Source organism: Sceloporus occidentalis, unplaced genomic scaffold (genome assembly GCF_023333645.1).
Source record: "Sceloporus occidentalis isolate IW3139 unplaced genomic scaffold, rSceOcc1.0.p SCAF_45, whole genome shotgun sequence".
Classification (NCBI taxonomy): Eukaryota; Metazoa; Chordata; class Lepidosauria; order Squamata; family Phrynosomatidae; genus Sceloporus; species Sceloporus occidentalis.
The window spans coordinates 1,236,039-1,257,546 of NW_028317025.1; the positions used below are offsets into that span (position 1 = coordinate 1,236,039).

At 41.5% G+C, this 21,508-nt stretch overlaps 1 protein-coding gene across 1 annotated transcript; it reads left to right on the top strand.

Annotated features, from left to right (window-relative positions):
* The first annotated feature begins 472 nt into the window (after nt 1–472).
* Nucleotides 473–9,395, top strand: LOC149289423 (solute carrier family 71 member 1-like). The gene is made up of 12 exons (XM_089490583.1): nt 473–556; nt 2,807–2,902; nt 2,983–3,045; nt 3,136–3,263; nt 3,470–3,584; nt 5,006–5,224; nt 6,007–6,120; nt 7,113–7,184; nt 7,315–7,427; nt 8,479–8,576; nt 8,885–9,051; nt 9,183–9,395. Exons 1-12 carry the CDS (start codon nt 473–475, stop codon nt 9,393–9,395), a joined length of 1,482 nt encoding a protein of 493 aa, XP_089346709.1.
* Nucleotides 9,396–21,508: the final 12,113 nt, after the last annotated feature.

Below are 21,508 nucleotides of genomic sequence, written 5' to 3' on the forward strand. Positions count from 1 at the left end.
TGAGAGCCAGGTGGTACATGAATATTGAGGAATATACTGGTTCACAAATAAAAAATACACGATATATCAGTAGTTAGACTTGAGCTAGTTTTCAAAGTGCATGTATTGTTTACGTATAATACGTCAGGGTGTTTTTCCAGCCCGCCGTCCATCCCTCCCTCCTACCATATGCGAAAACATAATCAGACGAGACCAACACTTCTACTGCCACTCTTAACATGGTGACACTCTTTATTACGCTATCCCCTTTGCGTAAGCGTGCTCGGCAAATCACGTTTCCGTTAAGGGGTGGCTGATTACCATTGGTCACTTTGCTGCCGCTGGGCGGAAACAACGGCGGAGGCCGGAAGCGGCAGTAAGGAGTGGGTGATGCGGGTTGGGCGGCCGTTTCCATGGTAGTGTGGCCCGGTGAGCTGTGAGGGCCTAGCAGAGGAACCTTTCCCGGCAGCGGGATGACGGGCCTGAGCTCACCATGACCGGGGAAAAGAAAAAGAAGAAGAGGCTGAATCGCAGCATCCTGCTGGCCAAAAAAATCATCATTAAAGATGGAGGGACGGTGAGTATGTCACGACATATTAATGGTTATGTCACGAGAAGGCTCGTGATGACATCTGTGTGTCGGAGATTGGTGATACACAAGCTGGTTCACAGGGGCAGACTAACATATGGTGGCCACTGTTGCTGACTGCGCGTCGTTCCTGAGAGCTGTCACAGTCCTCTAACATTTTGTGCCCCATGTAGGTGATAGAGATGGGATGTTGTGGTGTCACTGAATGTCTGTACGTTTGCCTGTGTTCCAACACGTGTGTGTGATTGTGGCAGACATCCTAAAAAAAACAACAGTGGTCCAGGAGGAGAGGCTGTCACAACTTAAGAGTTGTTGAATAACACAGCGACATAATGATAGTGCCTAACCCCAGCTAAAGTGGGGTCATAGGTCCGTGTAGGGGTAGTGGGTTTTAACACATGGGAACAACAACAGGTCCTAATTCTTACCACACTATAAAAGTATAAAGTTAAGAAAATAATGTTTATTGAAAAGTGATGAATGAGAGTAGCCTCTCCTGTGTGGGATGTCTCAGTTTCTGGTGGCTTGAGAGCACCAGATGGGAGGCTACACAGCTGTTATACAGGTAATATGAGCAGATGACGGTGGGAACTCCCCAGATGGATTATTAAAAGCCGGGACTGATAATTTTATGATTTCCTCCCTCATATGGAAAAATTATTTGAACAATCTGCAGCGCAGCATCGTGTGACCCCTGACGTTACAAATCTACACAGATGCTTTGTCACTTGAGCATCATGACCATGGCTAGGCACAGGTGTGCTTCACGTTAGACGTTTTTAAAGTTACCAGTGAAGGACGCTATTATTTTATTCAATTATTATTATTTGAAACAATGCTAAATATCTCCCCTGTGCACACATTCGTCATTCTATTCCCTTTAGATTCAAAACAAAGTAGTAAAAGTTAGGGTGTCAAGACACACATACGTGCCCCCCCCCCCACACACACACACCCGCCCATCCACCTGAACTGAAGCTTGCCCTTATATAAAAACATCCTAGCAAGCAAGTGTGGCTTGCCTACCTTCCTTTACACAGCCACACTTGCCCTAATATACAAACCTCCCTTCACATAAACACTTTCAAAACACACAGACAATCCTGGTTACAGTGTGCTCGGGATCAGTGCGGAGCATCACACTTTCATATGTACTCCGCATCGATGGACAGGGCACAGCACAAGGGAGCTTCAGACCTCCCACTGCTTTTATTTTTTGGGCGAGTTAGGAGGTCATCCCCAACAAGTGGAGAGAACAGTTTAGTCCTTCTCTGGAGGGAACTACGCTTGCCTAGTTATGCCACTGATCAATATATTTTTTCATCAATACAAGACCAGGAACAAATACATTTTTACTTATAATATCTCAATTTTATATGGCTTTCTAAGGAATAAATAAGGGCATCGTGTTTTGCAAGGGGGCTGGCCCTCTATAATATTGTTATTGGGGAACTGAAATGTTCAGTAGCCCCGCAATGTCCCAGTTTACTAAACATACCAAAATATTGCCTAATTTACACGTTGAAAACCAACAGAGAATGTGTAGGTAGGGGTTAATAAATCTGGGAGTATATCAGTGCTATTTGATTAGCTGCCAACATGTGAGAGCTGCATGCAAAGCAAATATTAACTTAAGAACTTGTTACTGTTTGTGTCATCTATCCTCTCTAAAAGTCAGGGACTGTCCTTTAGCATCTTGAATTGTTTACCTTATACCAGAGCTGTGGCCTTGCATTATCTAAACTTGCAAAAAAAGTTTGAATGCTTCTTATGCATGAATTGCCACCAACAAGCAGTAAACAAGCAGACTTTTTAAAATGAACATTACTTTGTAGCTGCATATTTTCCCCATTGATGTCATGCTGTAGAGGAAAGCCTCATTCATAAAACATATTTTTTTTCTAAATGAGTCTGTTTTTTTTAAAACCTGGGAGTATGTTCCTATTTTACATATATACAATATGTTGCGGAGACTCCCGCCATAGTATGCACTTTAATGACTGAATCCTCACATGTATTTGCCTCTTTCTCTGCTTCCTAGCTCTTTTATGTGCATTTAGTGGCACATCTACGTGAGTCTAACTGGCCCAAAATGAACCCCCTCCGCCACAAGCACATACACATGAAGCATATGCATCTCAAAGTGCTTACAAAATGTACAGAATTTATTATTATGCCTATAATAAATGATTAAATTATAATAAATGGGAACTTCACAGTTTTTTGCTTTCTTGACAGAGGCAAGGGGTTGGTGAACCAAGCGTCTACCATGCTGTGGTGGTTATATTCCTGGAATTTTTTGCCTGGGGTCTGTTGACAACTCCTATGTTAACGGTAAGGGTAGAGTGTAATTATATTCTCATATGTAGTATTATTTTTTACAAAATTTTGAAGTTGACATTTGTAATATGCAGGTGCTGCACCAGACCTTCCCCCAGCACACCTTCCTTATGAATGGTTTGATACATGGAGTAAAGGTGAGAGAAATGTGGCAATGATCACACTTCAGGCCCACACACACACTTTTTGTCTTGTTCTAATATAACATTATTTCTCTTGTCTTTCAGGGTATCCTGTCTTTCCTAAGTGCCCCCCTCATTGGAGCACTGTCAGATGTTTGGGGAAGAAAGTCCTTCCTTCTGCTCACTGTCTTTTTCACCTGTGCCCCAATCCCCTTGCTTAAGATCAGTCCGTGGTAAGTTTGTGAAAAAGAACAACAAAAGTTTATAGTTTATAGACGGGGAAGGCTTCAGGAAACTCAAGGCAACTGTACTTTAGAAACTACAGATTCCACCACTTTTGTTTTCTTTTTTTTTGTAACATTGATAGAGGCTTTTTTTTAAGCACTTTTGCTGCTGTCCAATAATTGGTTGTGTTAACTGTCTGTTTTTTCTTCTTCAGGTGGTATTTTGCAGTTATCTCCATGTCCGGAGTCTTTGCTGTCACATTCTCTGTAATATTTGCATATGTTGCTGACATCACACAGGAGCATGAAAGGAGCACTGCATATGGCCTGGTGAGACCTACATACCCCATATGCATCATTTTCACGACAGTGAAATATTGAATTTCCCTGTATCCCCTTTAGTAACGTTAGTAAGAATGTATAAATGAAGCCCGTCGGATATAACCACCCAGTTAATAAAGCACACCTATCTCAGTGGAGCGCAGCCCAAATCGGATATCTCTAACCAGCAGGGTTGCATTAACTGGCCAGCAGTGTCTAACCTGCTTGAACTGCAGGGATATAGCAGACCATCCCGCTTCTAAGAACTGCAGGATTACAAAACCCAAAAGAAACCCTATAATCACATACACTAAAACTACATCTACGGAGCCAAAAAAAGACGTGCTTTTTACCAAGCACAGACACTATAGAGTGCTTGAAGCATAGGTGGGTAGTTCTGTTAAAGCTTTAGGTAAGTTTAAAAAAAAAAAAAGATTTAAACTAAAACATTAAAAATGTATTGCTTAGATACTTAATGTTTTAATTTTTTTAAATTGGGCATGATGTTGGAAGTTCTCCATCATGGGTATTCAATTTATTGGGACTACCTTCTTTAACACACAAATTCCTAACACTTAGAAATCATGTGATGTTCACAGTATTGCAAAGGATTTGGAGAAAAACATTAGAAAATATGTATTTCAATGTAAATTTAATATGCTGCCATGCATATAAAATGTTTAATGTTAACAAATAAGTGACACACAAGTCCTATATGTCTTTCAGTGCATGAAGGAAAATACTTCTATGCAGTCGCCGATCTTATCTTTTGTACTGCCCTTGGACTAACCCGGGCAGTGCCAGCAGCTGTCCCCTCCATGCTTCCTTCCTTATTTCTGAGCACAGTGATATAACATCATATGCCAGCGCTCCTCCTTTTTAAAGACGCACAGGGCAGGGCGAAGTCAACTGTGGAGGACTTTACCGACTGTTTCCTCCATAGTGTTAGTAGGCTGGTCGGGCAGGTCGGTGAATCTCACTTCTAATCCTTGTCCACTAAACACTGGTGCTGCATGGAGCCTGATTGCCCGAAAATGGCAATAGGCTCCCTGTTTTGGGGCAAAAGTGCGGCTGCCACCCTAGGCCTAGTCTGCCTAGGTCACAGTTAACTACTGTTTCTGTGTATGAGCCAGGTAACTATTGTTTATAATAAGCTTGGTCCTAGACATGCACATAGCCAGTCAGATACAAATCTACCAGGGCAGTTTTCATTTACCATTTGCTACACAAGGTTGGCAGGACTAACCTTGTTAACATTGTGTCACTAGCATGACCACCACTACTCAGAGATGTGGTATGAAAATAGTGGCATTTTAACACAGTATGTGCGTTTTGCGATTATTTTAAATTTTAAAAAATGATGCTCGTACTTCATTGTGCAAGTATGAAAAATGTTGCTACATTGCCACATCTCCATGTGTCTCTCTTAGGTCTCTGCTACTTTTGCTGCCAGCTTAGTAACGAGTCCTGCCATTGGTGCATACCTGGCTCGTGCTTACGGTGACACTTTGGTGGTAGTTTTGGCTTCTGTTGTGGCCCTGCTGGATATTGGCTTCATCCTGCTTGCTGTCCCGGAGTCATTGCCTGAGGAGATGCGACCGGTGTCCTGGGGTGCACCTATATCTTGGGAGCAAGCTGACCCCTTTGCGGTAAGTATAACCCAAACAGCACTTTTAGGCTGCTGATCTGGTGGCCAACTGAGTGACCATTTTATAACTACCCTAAAGGCCTGAGCTTTGGTGTGCATTATTGCAAATTGATGAGGTCAACATATGAGAAGAATTTGACAGATTATGTAATATATTTAGATACCAGAGATGCGGTATCCTGAATGCTTTATACCTTTAATATTGCTATTGTTGCTATTTTGTAATGGGTTAAATTGTGTGAATAAAATACTATATGCTTTTTTTTTTCTAAAATCTTTTCTATTGCTTGACTAAATCACTCTGTCACAAAGTCCAATTAACCATCTGTAAAGCCCTGCTCTACTCCCCCTTAAACAAAAATTTCCCTCATCACCCATTTTGTAAGCTGGTCGCAGAATATTGTAAACCAGACCCAATTAGCTCCTGAACACAGAAAAAAAGTAAGTTTACCTCTTCCTCAATACAGTCGGATCCTTTAAAAAGGGATGTATTTGACAGCAGTGTCAGTAGAGGTATGCAGAGTTATGGATATTAGATTAATAGGGACAGAACGTTGATCCAGGGATTTATTCTGATTGCCATATTTGGAGTCGGGAAGGAATTTTCCCCCTGGTATGGGGCAATTGGCATCTGCTTCATAAGGGTTTTTTGCCTTCCTCTGGATCAACACAGTAGGGACACAATATGTATATAGGTTGAACTTGATGGACTTTGGTCTTTTTTCAACCTTATGAACTATGTTACTATGTATTCTTTTAAAAATTACATTAACTGTCTTCCAGTCCTTGCGGAAAGTGGGCCAGGACTCAACTGTCCTCCTCATCTGTATCACTGTGTTCCTGTCTTACCTACCCGAGGCTGGACAGTACTCAAGCTTCTTTTTGTATCTACGACAGGTAAGTGCAGAACGAGAACGTATGTGCCAAACCGCATTCGTAAAAGTGAATCTGTCACTTTTTTCCAATTGCTATAAACAATATTCAAAGATATGTAATGTTTACAAATTAAAATTGGCCACATAATTACTCCTTTCCATTGTCATCCCTCCTCTATTGTCTTAAGTTGCTGTAAATTGGTTCAGTTAGCCTTTTTTGACAGGGCTTCAGGATGGGCAGCTGATAATTTGACCCTTGATGACAACTGACGTGTCAGGCAGGTCACGGAAGAACATCCCTTTGACGGCGATTCATGTGCCAGGCAAATCATGTAGTTAAACGGGTTTAGAAAGTGATCTTAGATCTTCTCCCCAATGGTGTTGCCATAATGCCTCGATATCGAGGCATTTAGCAACAATGAAATCTGCGTCAGGGGCCCTGCCTGAAAGCTCCACAGAACGTCAATGTGTGCCACATTAAATATGGTGCCAGATGCCTGTTTTAAAGAAGCTTAGACAGTTTTGCTGAAATGCTTTGATATCAAAGCATTCAATGACATCGGAGAGTGGTCACAAGCGCCATAGTGAGAGATCAGCCATTGTCATGAATGGGTTAGTGTTAATCTTGCACAAGCTACCTCTGATCTCAACATCTATAAGGTGAATTTTCAAACTAAGTATCTGGAAAGCTATTACACGAATTGTAGTGGGTAACTTTGCTTAGTGAATTTAGGGAAGGTCACAGCTCCCCTATAAATATGTAACCAGATGTTAGCTGTATCCAGAGAGGATTTGCATCATAATGGTTCCTGAACAAGGATTACATGATTATCAGAGATGGAACTCTCATTGTACCAAGAATACATCTTAATGTACCTGGACTGTATTGTATAGAAGTAGTAGTCTGGCACTTTTAGAGGCTACTTTTTTGCACAATTTTTTAAATAGATTCTGATATCAAGTATTTTGTAATGCGTTGGAAAAATTTGTCTTATCCACTCCCTCTTCCGAAAGGTTATTGGCTTTACTTCGGAAACAGTAGCTGCTTTTATCGGTGTTGTTGGAATACTGTCAATCTTGGCTCAGGTGAGTTGTTTTATAGCATGTAAAATGTGGGGGGTAAGTATATCTTTGGGGGTTACAGTTTGTGTTGCAATTTAAATACATTTTAAGAAAATCAGTATTTAGGTCACTACCCTTTCTGCTTTGTCCTTAGACAGTGGTTTTGGGAGTCCTTATGAGATCTATCGGAAATAAAAACACAATCCTGCTTGGACTCGGCTTCCAAATTCTACAGTTGGCCTGGTACGGCTTTGGCTCTCAGCAGTGGTGAGTGGCCTAATGTATATTTAGCATGCCTGGATGGAGTTCAGTAGGGCATTCTTTTAAGTGCTAAGAAGACAGATCAAAATGTGAATATGCAATGGTAACTACACCACGACATGGATGATAACCCTGACTACTGTCTTATTGCTTGTAGGTAGATATTTTCCACAAAAAAAAAATCTGTTCCCTTTGTGTTGGATTGTATGTCCAGGCACAATTAACAATTCACTCTGGTAATATGGTGGATAATGGTCATGCTGTCATTCTTTAAAGCCAATTTCCTACTGCAAACCCTGTGACGTATCTCTTAATACTTAGGTAGCAATTTCCTTATAAAAAATATGCTGGTAGATCCTTTTCTGAGTAAATACCACTTTCCTAGGAGTTGTAATTTCTGTGCAGTCAGCTTTGAATAGACTTTGGTTCCCCGCTTTTACACTAACCTCTGATGCACAGCACATATAGATCTCTAGTTGGGCTTCTGGAAAAGATATTGATATGCTTCAAATGCAGCCTTTTTGGGTTGTCTAAACTGGTTTACTCCTCTGAAAAGCCAGGTGGAAGCATTAGGTTTTTAATTGCAGTTTGCCTCTCGAACACCAGAGGAACTCGAGTTCTGTATTAGGGTTTGTTAACTCAGCTTCTGTTAAAACAAGAGCACACTATGCAACACATTACACGCACAGCTGTTACTTTCCATATTAGGCCTTTAGGTAGTTTGTCCTTGTTTAACCTGGCAGAGTTTCTTTTGTGGATTGTTTGTTAATCTTTGTCTTCAGCATGTTGACTTTTTATTAACATTTGCTTCTGTAATACGTCCATTAAGTAGACATGCAGACCATAGGTATAGCCCGCGCGGTGCGCACATTATGCATACAAGCGTATATTATTCATATATGCAGACAACTTATAGCAAAGTATGCTCTCTATTTTGACATATTTGCATGTCATGTATACAATACACTTATTCCTTTGTCTGATATCTTGAAATGTGTCAGGTTTGGGCTAAGTCAAAGGTGTCTGAGTTTCCACTTTTCCCTATTTTTTGTTCCAGGATGATGTGGGCTGCTGGAGCTGTGGCTGCAATGTCAAGCATCACCTTTCCAGCTATCAGTGCAGTGGTGTCTCGCAATGCAGATCCAGACCAGCAAGGTAAGGAACCCAGGGACAAAAGATGCTTACTACAATGAAATTTGGTCAATGCACTCTTGGGGCAAGAGGTGGCAGAGAAACATTAAATCCAATTTACAAAGATGAGGACATGGAAGTAGGTATTCTAGTAAGTAGCTCCCATTTAATGCTCCAAGTGAACTGTTCCGCATTGCCCTTGTGCATTTCCAGTGTGCTCTGTAACGGTGTTGGCTTATACCATGCCTACTAAGTGAGTTTCATTGAGGGCTTTTGTGGATGGCAGGAGTTTTGTAGCAGCTTTTCTTTTGTTTTTGTTTTTATCTCCCCAGGTGTAGTGCAGGGGATGGTGACTGGAATTCGTGGCCTATGTAACGGGCTGGGGCCTGCTCTCTATGGATTTGTGTTTTATCTGTTTCACGTAGAGCTTAATGAAATGGCAGATGTGGAACCTGCAGGCAAAGCTCTTAAACCCAATATGGCCAATCCTTCAGATGAGGTAAATGGGAACAGGGCTGTGGGATGTGGCAGTTTAACGGATGTTACTCCAATGCAGTAATAATGTTATGTAGAAAATATATTTCTTGGTTCAAAAGATTTATTACTTTTTGTGCCCTCTTCCTTTTACAGAGAAGCATAATCCCAGGACCTCCCTTCCTGTTTGGGGCCTGCTCTGTGCTGTTGTCCCTGCTTGTTGCACTCTTTATCCCAGAACACACTAGTCTCGCAGTGCGCTCTGGGGCTCACAAGAAGCATAGTAATGGCGCACAGAGCCATGCCCTACTTCCACCAACACACCTACCTGAAGGTAAAGAGCCACTGCTGGATGACAGCAGTGTATGACCCAAGGACTCTGTCATGGGAACCAGAGACTACACAAGGGCATCACAATGTACTGTGCTATTATCTGTGTGGGGAGACCCAGCAGGGACCAAACTACAGAAGATCAAGGATTGGGACATTTCTCTTTCCCACAGCCTGGGAATGGGATGTGGCAGCTGTCAAGTACACTACAACAGCAATCAATTATGCCACTTATCCAAGCAGAAATATTACAAATTGGTGAGAAACCTGTGAAAACAAGCACGGACTGGCAAACATCTGGAGATTCGTGGGGCTTATACTGTCACTTTTGAAGGTGGGGAGTGCAGCCTATGCTGTCAGGGCAAGGGGTGACCAACTTGGGTTATCAGTTGCCAAAGCCAGGCAGTGAAACCTGAATTTGCCTCTATCCCAAATGGATACGGTATAAATGGAATAAATGCCCTTTCCTTGTTTTTAAAGATTTACTATTGAATGAGCTGTAAGCAGGAATTATTCTCTACCTTTTGATTTTTCCAATTTTCCTATGCATCTCACCCCTGCACTAGTGTGTGTAGCCCCTGAGAGGTCTGAGTTGGATAAAGAGCTCTCACCTTGGTCTGACTGACCAGCTACTCTCTGTACAGAATTAAAACAAAAACGTTTTCCCTATTCTTTCCTCTTTTGATTAATTTTAAATTAAGATGTAAACAACGCTTGCGGAAAATGTTAGCGTTTGATTGCAACCTGGTGTGTACACACACACACACACGTAAATCATGGTGGATAGCCATTTAGTGCTATGATTCCCATTTCCCCAAGGCACCAAAACAGATGGAGGGTGAAGAATGTTGAGCCCTATATCAGAGTCTGCTTCTAGTGGGAGTCATGTAGTTTGTTTACTTAGTAATTTCCTACCCCAGACAAATTCATGTATGATTGATCCCGGGTAGTTTTCGCATTATCCTCCTTTTGACCGTTCCCGTAAATTCGCTTTGTGCCCTGGTGCCATAAAATAAGCATGTACGTCCTGAAGGAAATTGTTAGAATTCGCAGCCAAGAATTTTTTAACATTTTTAGATAAACAGATTTTTTTTCTGATATAAGTAAGTACAGCTAATCTATCTCCTGTCCACCAACAATGTAAATGAAGGATGTGTGTGAATGTATGTATATATGCATATATACATGTGTGTGTACTAAAATGAATAGTCATGATTTCTTTTGCCATGGGTTATATACAAGCTGTTACACATCTATTTAAATACTTACTTTATGTAACAGTGTCACGTGTTTTCCCCTTTTAAGTTTAAACAATTAGGGTCCTCCTTTAAGTTTAAAGCAGGCTCTGTGATGCAAACATTTTGGAATCAGCAACATTAATGACAATAGATTTCATGGATGCATACATGTATATCCCTATAAATTCACCAACAGGTAATCACAATATCCAAGGGTATACATCATCTACGTTTGCAAATTTTACCCTCTAGTTTGTCATCTGCCTCCTCGTTGTAGTAGCCCGTCTTAGATAGTGGTCATTACTGTACCCTACATGGATAACTGGCTACTGACAGTGTTTAGACACTTTTACATCATGTCAGACTGCAGATTGTGATGGGTAATCAATTATGCTAAGTACGATGGACTCTGTAGAGATGGATGATCTCTGCCGTCAATAATTCCAGCGATCTCCTATGGCCACCCCCCCCGGTATACGCCAGACTTCCAGTAACCAAGTAGTTACACTCCACGATGAAGTGTCCCTTGTCCTCAAATCTGAGAGACAGACACGGTAAGAATCTCCTTTATTGTGCACCAAACACCAACTTCATACCTGGGACCATCTTGAAAAGAATAATACATAAATACATTAGCGTAAACACTTTAACTGGCACCAATCAGGAGAGAGCTAGAACAGGGAGCAACCGATCACAGTACAGGGGGCGTGGTCAGGGGTGGCCCACGTCTCATTAACTTAGGGACCAATCAAAAGGGGAGCTACCCTCCCTACCATATATGGATATCTGGGGGTGTGGCTGTAGCAACCAATAGGGAAGGTGCCTACCTAGCAGACCCCTATAACCTTGCCACAGATGCTCCTGTGACACTAAGCTACCTTTGAGTCCACGGTCCACTGCAGATAAGAAGACTCTGGAGAAGACCAAGACATGAAAGATAAATTGAAGATGACCATTCTCCAGTTTCTGAATTGCAAGGGGGACTACAATTTTAAGTTTCCTCATGTTGGTAGTGGGCGTGATGTGTAATTAAGGTTTGCAGTTCTTTGGGCACTCGCTCATACAGTATGTGCCTCTTAAAATCCTTTCTCCACAGCTCTGACCAATGCTAATTTGTCCATAGATTTCTTGGGAAGACTCTGAGGTCCCTGAGAGACCCTGAGAGCTGGAGGTTCATATAAATAGTGCTAACCCCCTCAGGGCATTGGGTAGGATCTGGGCAGGTAGTGGTCAAACAGAGCTTCAGCCCTCCTGAGACTGACACTCAATTGGAGTCCCTGAGAAACTTGTTCCCAGGTCTGGTGATAGCACTGAAGCAAACTTTGGTAATAACAATGAAAACCCAACACACGCACTACTATAACTTCTGGCAAAGTGTTATGACACAGAGTTTGATATACAAAAGAAAGTACAATGAAATGGCTTGGGAAACCCTGGCAGCAAGAATTCCTCTAATAATAACTGTCTCCAGTGTAACCTCAGTTCCCCTAAATCCAAAGAATCCCTACACAAGCCAAGGTCACAGAGGGGATTGTATATAATCCGCACTCAGAAAGCGAGCACACACAGGAAGAAACAATTTCTGATCCTGGCAGCAGAGCAGATCCAATGGCTCCCTTTCAGAGCTTCTGCATTATTGTGCATCTGGTCCTTCTGTGCACTGGTGAGTCCTAATACTGAGCGGGCACTTATACACTTTTAAGAGTAAAAATCTATCAACACAATCATAAAGCTAGTGGACTTATTTGATTGTTTCACAGCACACACTAAAGTTAGCAAGAGATCTATAAATGAGGCTAGGGAAAGAGGGACTACACTCTCCATTGTTTCATAATAGTGCAGTCTCTCTGTAATACTTTTAATAGATAAGGTTCTAGAAACATTATTTACCACTTAAGGCAATTTAGCCATTTTCATAACATGTATTTTCAGCAGTTCTGCTATGTCTGTTCCACTGTAATCTTCCTCTTTCACATTCAGGTTACTCACACTAATTATATATTTTTTTTCAAGACAGCTGGTGATATTTTTTTTAAACATATTCATACATATAACGCAATATTTATTAACACTTAAATATAGAGGTGGGGGCATTTAAAAACAATAAACAGAAACATACCCATTAGAGATTGCACACAGCTAATAAAATGTAAAAATATATATTACCTTACCATTAATTATTATTATTTAGTGTTTTAGTGTCCATCATATTCCGTAGTGTTGTACAATGGGTCTGTGAAGACTTTGTTTCTCAAAGTCTAAACCATCCTCTCTAGTACTGGCATTCCTCTTTGTATTCAAAAGACCTCTGTCTTGGACTTTATTTAATGTCATCATATATTTGAATGTTTCTACTGTGCTTCACCTTTCCCATTTAGAGTGTACATAGATATTAGAGATTGCCATATTAGCATATGCATACTTTTGTAGAGTATATGAAATCCAACCTTAGGGATTGGATCGCTAAGATATCTGGACATTGTGTGACAATGTTTATTTCACATAACAGCTTCTTTGGTGTTTCCTCTCCGCAGCTCAGAACATTTTAACTTTGCATCCTGTGAATCCTGTGGTGTCTCTTGGAGGATCCATTAATCTGAACTGCTCAATTAATTGCCAGGGAGGCTCCACCAGCTGGAAGGGGCTTGATACAAACTTGGGTCATCTGCATTATGGTTTAGGTTACAGTATACTGGCCATCCAAAATGCCACAATGTCCATGGAGGGCATCAGGGTCTGTGTGGGAAGCTGCCCAGGAGTCCGTCAAAACCTCTATGGGACTGTCAGACTGGAAATGTATGGTAAGAAAGCCTATGACATTATGTATGAGCAGGGCAGGGCACATTGTGCAAATTCACTAATTTACATGACATTATACAACAGGAGCTAATTATACATTATACAACAGGAGCTAATGTGTGCATGTGTTAGTCATAGACATTTACCCTGTACTGTTTACTATCAGAAAGACATAAGAGTGCTAGATCCTCCTTGTCATTGATACAACCACCACACTACCTCTCACCCTTTGTGCCTTATGTTTGTCACTCCATTCCCTCAAGATTGTAAGCTTGCGAGCAGGGCGCTCTCCACCGACTGTATCGGTTTGTCTTAGTCAATTCTCGTCTTGTCATACCCCTTGAATATATGTATTGTCTTAAGCGCTGCGTAAATTGTTGGCACTATATAAATAAAAAATAAAAGATAAAAAATAAAAGATAATAATAATAATAAGTAGTGTTAGAATAAACTGCAGTGTATGCTACAAACTCTTGCAGCCAATGACAAAACTACTGTTCAAAGGTGCTGTTCCACCTACTTAACTAAATTTAAAACTTAAGTTAATAAATGCAGTACTAAAAACATATTTCCCATTACTGATTTATGCCCAAACCCTTCACAGAAATATATATATATATATATATTTATTAATTTTTTTACATTTTGTAAAAATTGCCATTGATGCTTAATTGTTCTGTGACACCTTCAGAGAAAGGGATAAAATGGCACAATGTGGAGTTTCTGCTTAACATAGTACAGATTGCAATCAATGCTTTGAATTACTTCTTTAACTAGCATGGATGAGTTCATAAAAACTTGAAGACAGGATTTCAGAAGCAGAGCTTGTGCTTTCATACATTGGAATCTTGATGTGTTCTTTTCCCTTTGTTTCTGGCAGCCCTGCCTGAATATCTACACTTGACCTCCCATATTGAGGAACATTCTAACACCCTGAATTGCTCCATTTATGGTGTTTACCCTGCATCCACTGTTCTGCTGAGTTGGTTCCGTGGATCCAAGAAATTGGAAATCTCTGGAGAAGAGATGCTTGTGGAAGAGGGTAACGAGCTGATAAACCTGACCAGCAGTATAGAGGAAAAGTGGTTGCCAGGGACAATTTACAGGTGTAAAGCAGAGCTGAGTGTTGGTGGCCATGTGTTCAGCCGGGAAGGGACCATACAAGTGCCAAACAAAGGTATACAAAGGAAGTGGCCTATAAGAGTTTATGTCTGGCTGTTTTATTTATTTATTTTCATTTACCTGCAATGCATAAGAGGATTCTATGCATAGAAGTGAATATTGATTATAACATCACAGACTATACCCTTTTAAAGGCAGTTATTGTATTTTATAGTTAAACATAGGCTCCCAATTAGACCCCATCACTTGCAACATGCTGAAGTAAAGTGGCACAATCAAACCACTGCAATGGTCTACAGCCAGTGGCGTCGGCAGGGGGGGGCCAGAGGGGGCCATGGCCCCCCCTACATCATGCTGTGCCCCCCGGTGTGCCCCCCCAATTGAAACGCCGGCTTTTTTTTTTTTTTAATAGACCCGGAGGAGAGAGTGAGAGGCGCCGAGCGGTTGCTGAGGAATAAGTTCTGAGCAACCGTTCGGCGCCTCTCACTCTTCTCCGCGACCGCGAGGCCTCTTCCTGGTTTCAAGCCGAGCGCCGGTATATGTCGTCATATCCGGCGCCCAGCAGTGAAGCCGGCAGAACCAGGGATACAGAGACCTCGCGATCTCACCGCTGGACAAGCCCAAGGTAAGTGAACTTCAAAGGGGGGGTTAGAAAGTTAGGAGGGGGTTAGAGAGAAGAGGTAGATAGGAAGTGAGAAGGGGTAGATAAGGATAGATTGGGAGGGAGAGGGGGTAGATTGGGAGGGAGATGGGGGTGGATGGGATACATTGGGAGGGAGAGGGGATAGTTAGGATTGATTGGGAGGGAGAGGGGGTAGATAGGATTGATTGGGAGGGAGAGGGGGTAGATAGGATAGATTGGGAGGGAGAGGGGGGTACATAGGATAGATTGGGAGGGAGAGGGGGGTATATAGGATAGATTGGGAGGCAGATGTGGTAGAAAGGGAGGGAGATGTGGTAGATAGGATAGATTGGGAGGGAGAGGGGGTAGATAGGATAGATTGGGAGGGAGAGGGGGTAGATAGGATAGATTGGGAGGGAGAGGTCTTTATGGGACAAAAACGGCGTACGTTCAGCTGTTTGGGGACAAAGTTGACATAATGTGTAACTTAGGTGCTGGTCAGGTTCTATATGGGCAGTGTGGACACCAGGGTTGGCTTTGGGGTGTGTGACCAGTGATCTATGCCTGTAATTTAGGGGGGTTTATCTATACCTTTAATGCAGAGTTTATATGTAATTTCCAATTGATTTATATCTGCAAAGCTGGGTTTTGTGTCATTCTGTTCATCTGTATCGGCTATATTTCCATACATTATTAATGTTTACCTGCAAATATAGGATTTGCATGTCTTATTCAGTTGATCAATACCTGGAGTGCTGTTTCCATGTGTTGATTATTTGATCTAAACCTTCAGTGCTGAGTGTACATGTGATTTCCAGTTGATCTATACCTGCAATGCTGGGTTTGTGTGTTCTGTTGGTTTATACCTGCAATGCTATGTTTCCATACATTATTTATGTATACCTGCAAATACGTTTTTTTTAATCTCATTCAGTTGCATGTGCTGTTTCCATGTGTTGTTTATTTGATCTATACCTGAACTACAGGGTGTAAGTAAAAGAGCGCTATGGTTTAGTGAATGAGGGGACAAAGGGACTCTGGGGATGATTACAGGGGAGAGGACCTCTCAATGTCACGGTGCAGTCAGAAGGAGGGAACACTGCACTGACTCTCACTGTCTTCCCCTGATCTGCAGTCAGTGTGGCAAATATATTGGCAGCAGGGTCTAATATTAATATATATTGGCTGCAGGGGCTAATATTAATATATATCGGAAGCTGGGACTAATGTTTATATATATCGGCTGCAGGGCCTATTATCAATAAATATTGGCTGCAGGGGCTAATATTTATATATATTGGCTGCAGGGACTAATAATATATATCGGCAGTAGGGGCTAATATTAATATATGTTGGCAGCAGGGTATAATTTCTATGTATATCGGCAGCAGGGTATAATATAAGTATGTATCCGCAGCAGGGGCTAATATTAATATATATCCGCAGCAGGGGTTAATATTAATATATATCTGCAGCAGGGTCTAATATTTCTATATATCTGCAGCAGGGTCTAATATTTATATATATTGTCAGCAGGGGCTAATATTAAATAATGAAAAATAACTGTCACTTTAGCTGTTATTTTGAAATCATATTTTAATCACAGTCTTTACTTCAAAGAGATAAGTGCATATTATGTAGTTAAAAATGCACGTCTAATGTGTGTGTGTGTGTGTGTGTATATATATATATATATATATATATATAGTGTATATGTACCGTTTTATAATTGGCCCCCCTACTTTGGTCCCTGGCCCCCCATGTGCCCCCCCTAAATATGAAACCTGGAGACGCCACTGTCTACAGCAGACCCTTTACATTGGCGCTTCTGCTAGCCAGTTTCATTAATTACAGTGCACTGGTTAACCCCATCTTGTATTGAGCAGGCAGATTACTATTATGCAGCTGTTAATAAACTACAACTCAAAGCATATTCTGTCAGACTCTTGAAATACCACAATGATAAAATAAATCATGCGCTGCTATGATTCTTTAAAGGTAGCAGGTAGAGAAATAATTTGAGTTCTTATATGGCTTTCTGGTGATGGTATCTACAGCTGGGCCAGACTCATGTCATGCTTCAAGCCCAGATGTATATCTGTAGAGGGTGGGTAGACTTCCGGGGCCAGCTTATTCACTTCTAGCATGGAGCATGACTCCAGTTTAATGTCTGTTTTGCCAATAGGCACAACTGTATTGCGTGACGATATAAAGTCAGGTTTATCATAAGATAAAAGGCCGTATTTCCTAGCCGTTTTAGGCATGCTTTGGTTTCTCTGTTTCTATTTATCTACAGTATCTCCCCTCACATGTTTGTAAATATTGTATTATTGCCACCACTTAGGGGTGTGATGAGTTATGAGCACATTTACATTGTTATACAGGCTGTACACTCACTACTTTAAATTGTAGCAGAATGTCATTTCTTCAGTATTGTCACATTAAAAGATATAATAAAATATTTACAAAAATGTGAGGGGTGTACTCACTTGTGTGAGATACTGTATATCTGATGTACTACATTTTTCAAAGCCATACTTAGGCCACAGTTGCATATATGATTATGGATATTACAAACTTGTAACAGCAACACATCTATTTTTTATCTTTACTATTCTGCCTCCTAAAATATATTCTGGTAACCTCGGAGGTCCAAGAAAAGTGGACCTGATGCAAATGATGTATTGTGGTAGTGGCAGTACTTGGAGCCTTGGAGGTGCTCAGCTAAAACATCTCTAAGTATGTTACATATCTATATACTTTCAGCTGAAAACACTACCACTGGTACAAATCCCCAACTCGTAGGAACCACCAGCAGTATTCCAACAAGCCTTAACACTGAACCAGCCTTGGACAGCAGGACTACACAGGTGATATCAGAAAGATCTTCAAAAACCTTTCCAAATCAAAAAGTGATGGATTCTCTGACATGGTCATGGAAAACCCCTAACCCAGCAATATCCATAGGTAATACTGGATTGTGAATTTCCTAATTCTCTGCAGATTTTATAACTTCGCTAGGCACTAAACACTGTACTTAATCTATTTGCAAGATCTGTGCTACTAGTACTGTCTTGGACCAAGCCCTTTTGAAAGACACAGTTTGTCTAGTGTATATAGTAGTCTCCATCGTCTTAGGTCTCTGTGTACAGTTCCTTGTATGTGTGTCAATGCAGATAAATTAAATATGAAAGTATAGTGCAGGTGACCTGAGGTGACCTGAGGGTCAGGGTAGAACCTGGTCAGTATATTATAGGTCCTTTATGAAATGTATTTTATTCTATACAGAAAGAAGTATAACTCCACTAGTATTATAGAAAACCCTAACAATGCAAACACTGAGGCTGAACATTTGGTACAAGAGCACTCTACTTCCCATTATCATGTTCAAGGTGTGACAGGCTCCAATATATTGTCCAATATTGAACCACACCATAGTGTGACAGGACCAGTTCCAATACCACATCTGTGTGCCACAGTCAAGCCTATCCATACAGGAAACCCCACAAGTAATTATTTCAAGAATAATGCAGCACTCCGGCTAACTGCACCCACAACCCACAAGTGTTAATTCCTTTTGCGGGATCTCCAGAGATTGGAGTGTGAATGTATGTAATGTCTATTCATTTTCATACAACAAATTTTGTTCCCTGGCCTTTGAGTTTAGGTGAAATTCGGAGAGCTTTTCAATTAAGTAACAAAATTTGTTGTCACTCAACCCAATTCACTCTATCACACTCTCACTAACAATCTGTGTCAGTGGCCACCTACCTTATCTGCCAACTCCGTGTCCCTGTCTCCTTTTTCCTTAGCTCCATTTTTTGGTCCTCTTCTCCCTGCTATCTGCAGTGTTGTCCAGGCCCTTGGGGCACATTGATAAAAGGGCGGAGCCATCACACACACCCTCTCCCCCAATTGGAGCAGTGGGCCAGAATAATGTAGATGGATTCATGGAAAAAGAGCGGTGTAGAAATGTAGGGCTGCAACAACTAATAATCGATAATGAATATCGTTGTCAACGATTTTCATTATCAATTAGTTGAATCGGTTTTATTGAATATAAGATGAGGGGTTTTTTCAGAGCAAACGCTCTGAAAAATACCCCTCATTTTATAATCCGACCTCAAATAGAGGTCTAAAATAGTCCGACCTCCAATAGTCTGACTAATATCCAGATCACCCCGCAGCGCTGCAGGGGACCTGGTTCCTCCTCTCTAGCAGCTGGAGAATGTCTGCGCAATGCGTGTAGACAGCCTCGGCTGCTACCGGCACTTCCGCTGGGGTTTCTATGATGGACCACCGGAAGGTCACGTCACGCCAGGGCTCCACCATAGAAGCCCCGGCAGAAGTGCCGGCAGCAGCAGAGGCTGTCTAAACGCATTGCGCAGAAATCCACCAACTGCTAGAGGGGAGCATCCCCAGCGGCACTGCAGGGGACCTGGATCTTCCTTTATGGCAGCCGGTGGGCGTCTGAGCAATACGCACAGACATCCTCTGCCACTGCCCTCCACTTCCCCTGGGGCTTCTATGATGGAGCACTAGCGTCACATGACCTTCTGGTGCTTAGTCATAGAAGCTCCAGCAAAATGCCGGCAGCAGAGGTTTATCTACGTGCATCGTGCAGACTTTCACCCACTAGGCAGCAGGGAGTCTGGAGCATGGGGGCAAGTCTTGGGGTGGGGGCAGAGTAGCATATCAGGGGGGCAAGTCTGAGTATTCTTGGCTGTGTATTCTTTGAGCTGCCTCAAACTCAACTGATGCAAATTATTTATTGTGGTAGTGGCAGTGCTTGGAGGGGATCAACTAAAATATCACTCAGTATATTACGTATCTATATACTTTCAGCTGAAAACACTACCACTGGTACAAATCCCCAAGTCATAGGAACCAGTAGTATTGCAACAAGCCTTAACACTGAACCAGCCTTGGATAGCAGGACTACACAGGTGACATTGGAAAGATCTTCAAAAGCCTTTCCAAATCAAAAAGCGATGGATTCTCTGAAACGGTCATGGAAAACACATGGGTCCATAAGCCACAGCCCAACACCTACTATAGAGGAACCCCCCAACCCAGCAATATCCATAGGTAAGACTGGATTGTGAATTTCCAATTCTCTAATTCATTCTATCACACCCTCACTAACGATCTGTCAGCGCTGCAGGGGACCTGGATCCTCTTCTCTAGCAGCCGGTGGATGTCTGCACGATGCGCGTAGACAAACTCCGTTGCTGCCAGCACGTCCGCTGGGGTTTCTATGATGGAGCACCGGAAGGTCACTTCTTGGGGTGGGGGCAGAGTGGCATATCAGGGGGCAAGTCTGGGGGGAAGAGTGGCATACCAGCGGGGCATGTGGCATATCTGGAGGTATAATTCATATCAGGAGGCACAGTGGCATATCTGGAGGTATAAGGCACATCAGGGGGCACAGTAGCATATCTGGAGGTATAAGGCATATCTGGGGGCAGAGTGGCATATAGGGGCATATGAGGCATATCAGAGGGGCAGAAGGCATAGCTGGAGGGCAGAGTGGCATAGCTGTGGGCAAAAGGCATATCTGGGGGTATAAGGCATATGGAGGGTATAAGACATATCAGGGGCAGAGTGGCAAGCCTGGGGGCAGATGTGCAACTTGGAGACAGGTTGGAAAATAAAAAGGAAATAAAAACAAGAAATGCATTTTTCTCAATCAGTTTTTATTAAATATGAAAAAATAGTTTACATGTAAATTAATATTTACTGGTAAAACATTTTTAGGTAATAAAACTTAGTTTGAGAAGTATTATGTTTGGGTTCTTTAAAATATAGCTTTTATTATTATGTCAGTAAAATAGGAAGGTGTTTAGAGAAATGCCATTGTGATAATGAGATACAATGACACGTTAATGTAAATTTTACGTTTTTTATTCTGCTGTTTGTTTTTAACACCCAGTTTGTTCATTAAATTATTTTAAATAAACGAAAACATTTGCATATTTTTTTTATCTGATTAATTGACTAATCGAAAAAATAATGGGCCAACTAATCGATTATGAAAATAATAAATAAATGTTAGTTGCAGCCCTACAGAAATGCTTCTATTTCATAATTTTTTTCTCTGTATTTATCTATATCTCATGTACTACATTTTTCAAAGCCATACTTGGGCCACAGTTACATACATAATTATTTATGGATATTACAAACTGATAACAGCAACACATCTATTTTGTATCTTCACATATTCTGGTAACCTCGGAGGTCCAAGACAAGTGTACTAATGCAAATATTGGGCTCTGTATTCTTTGAGCTGCCTAAACTTGCTTACTGTAAAAACCTAGATATACAATAAAGTAATCACCCCCTATAATTGGGTAACAAAAGCATTACGT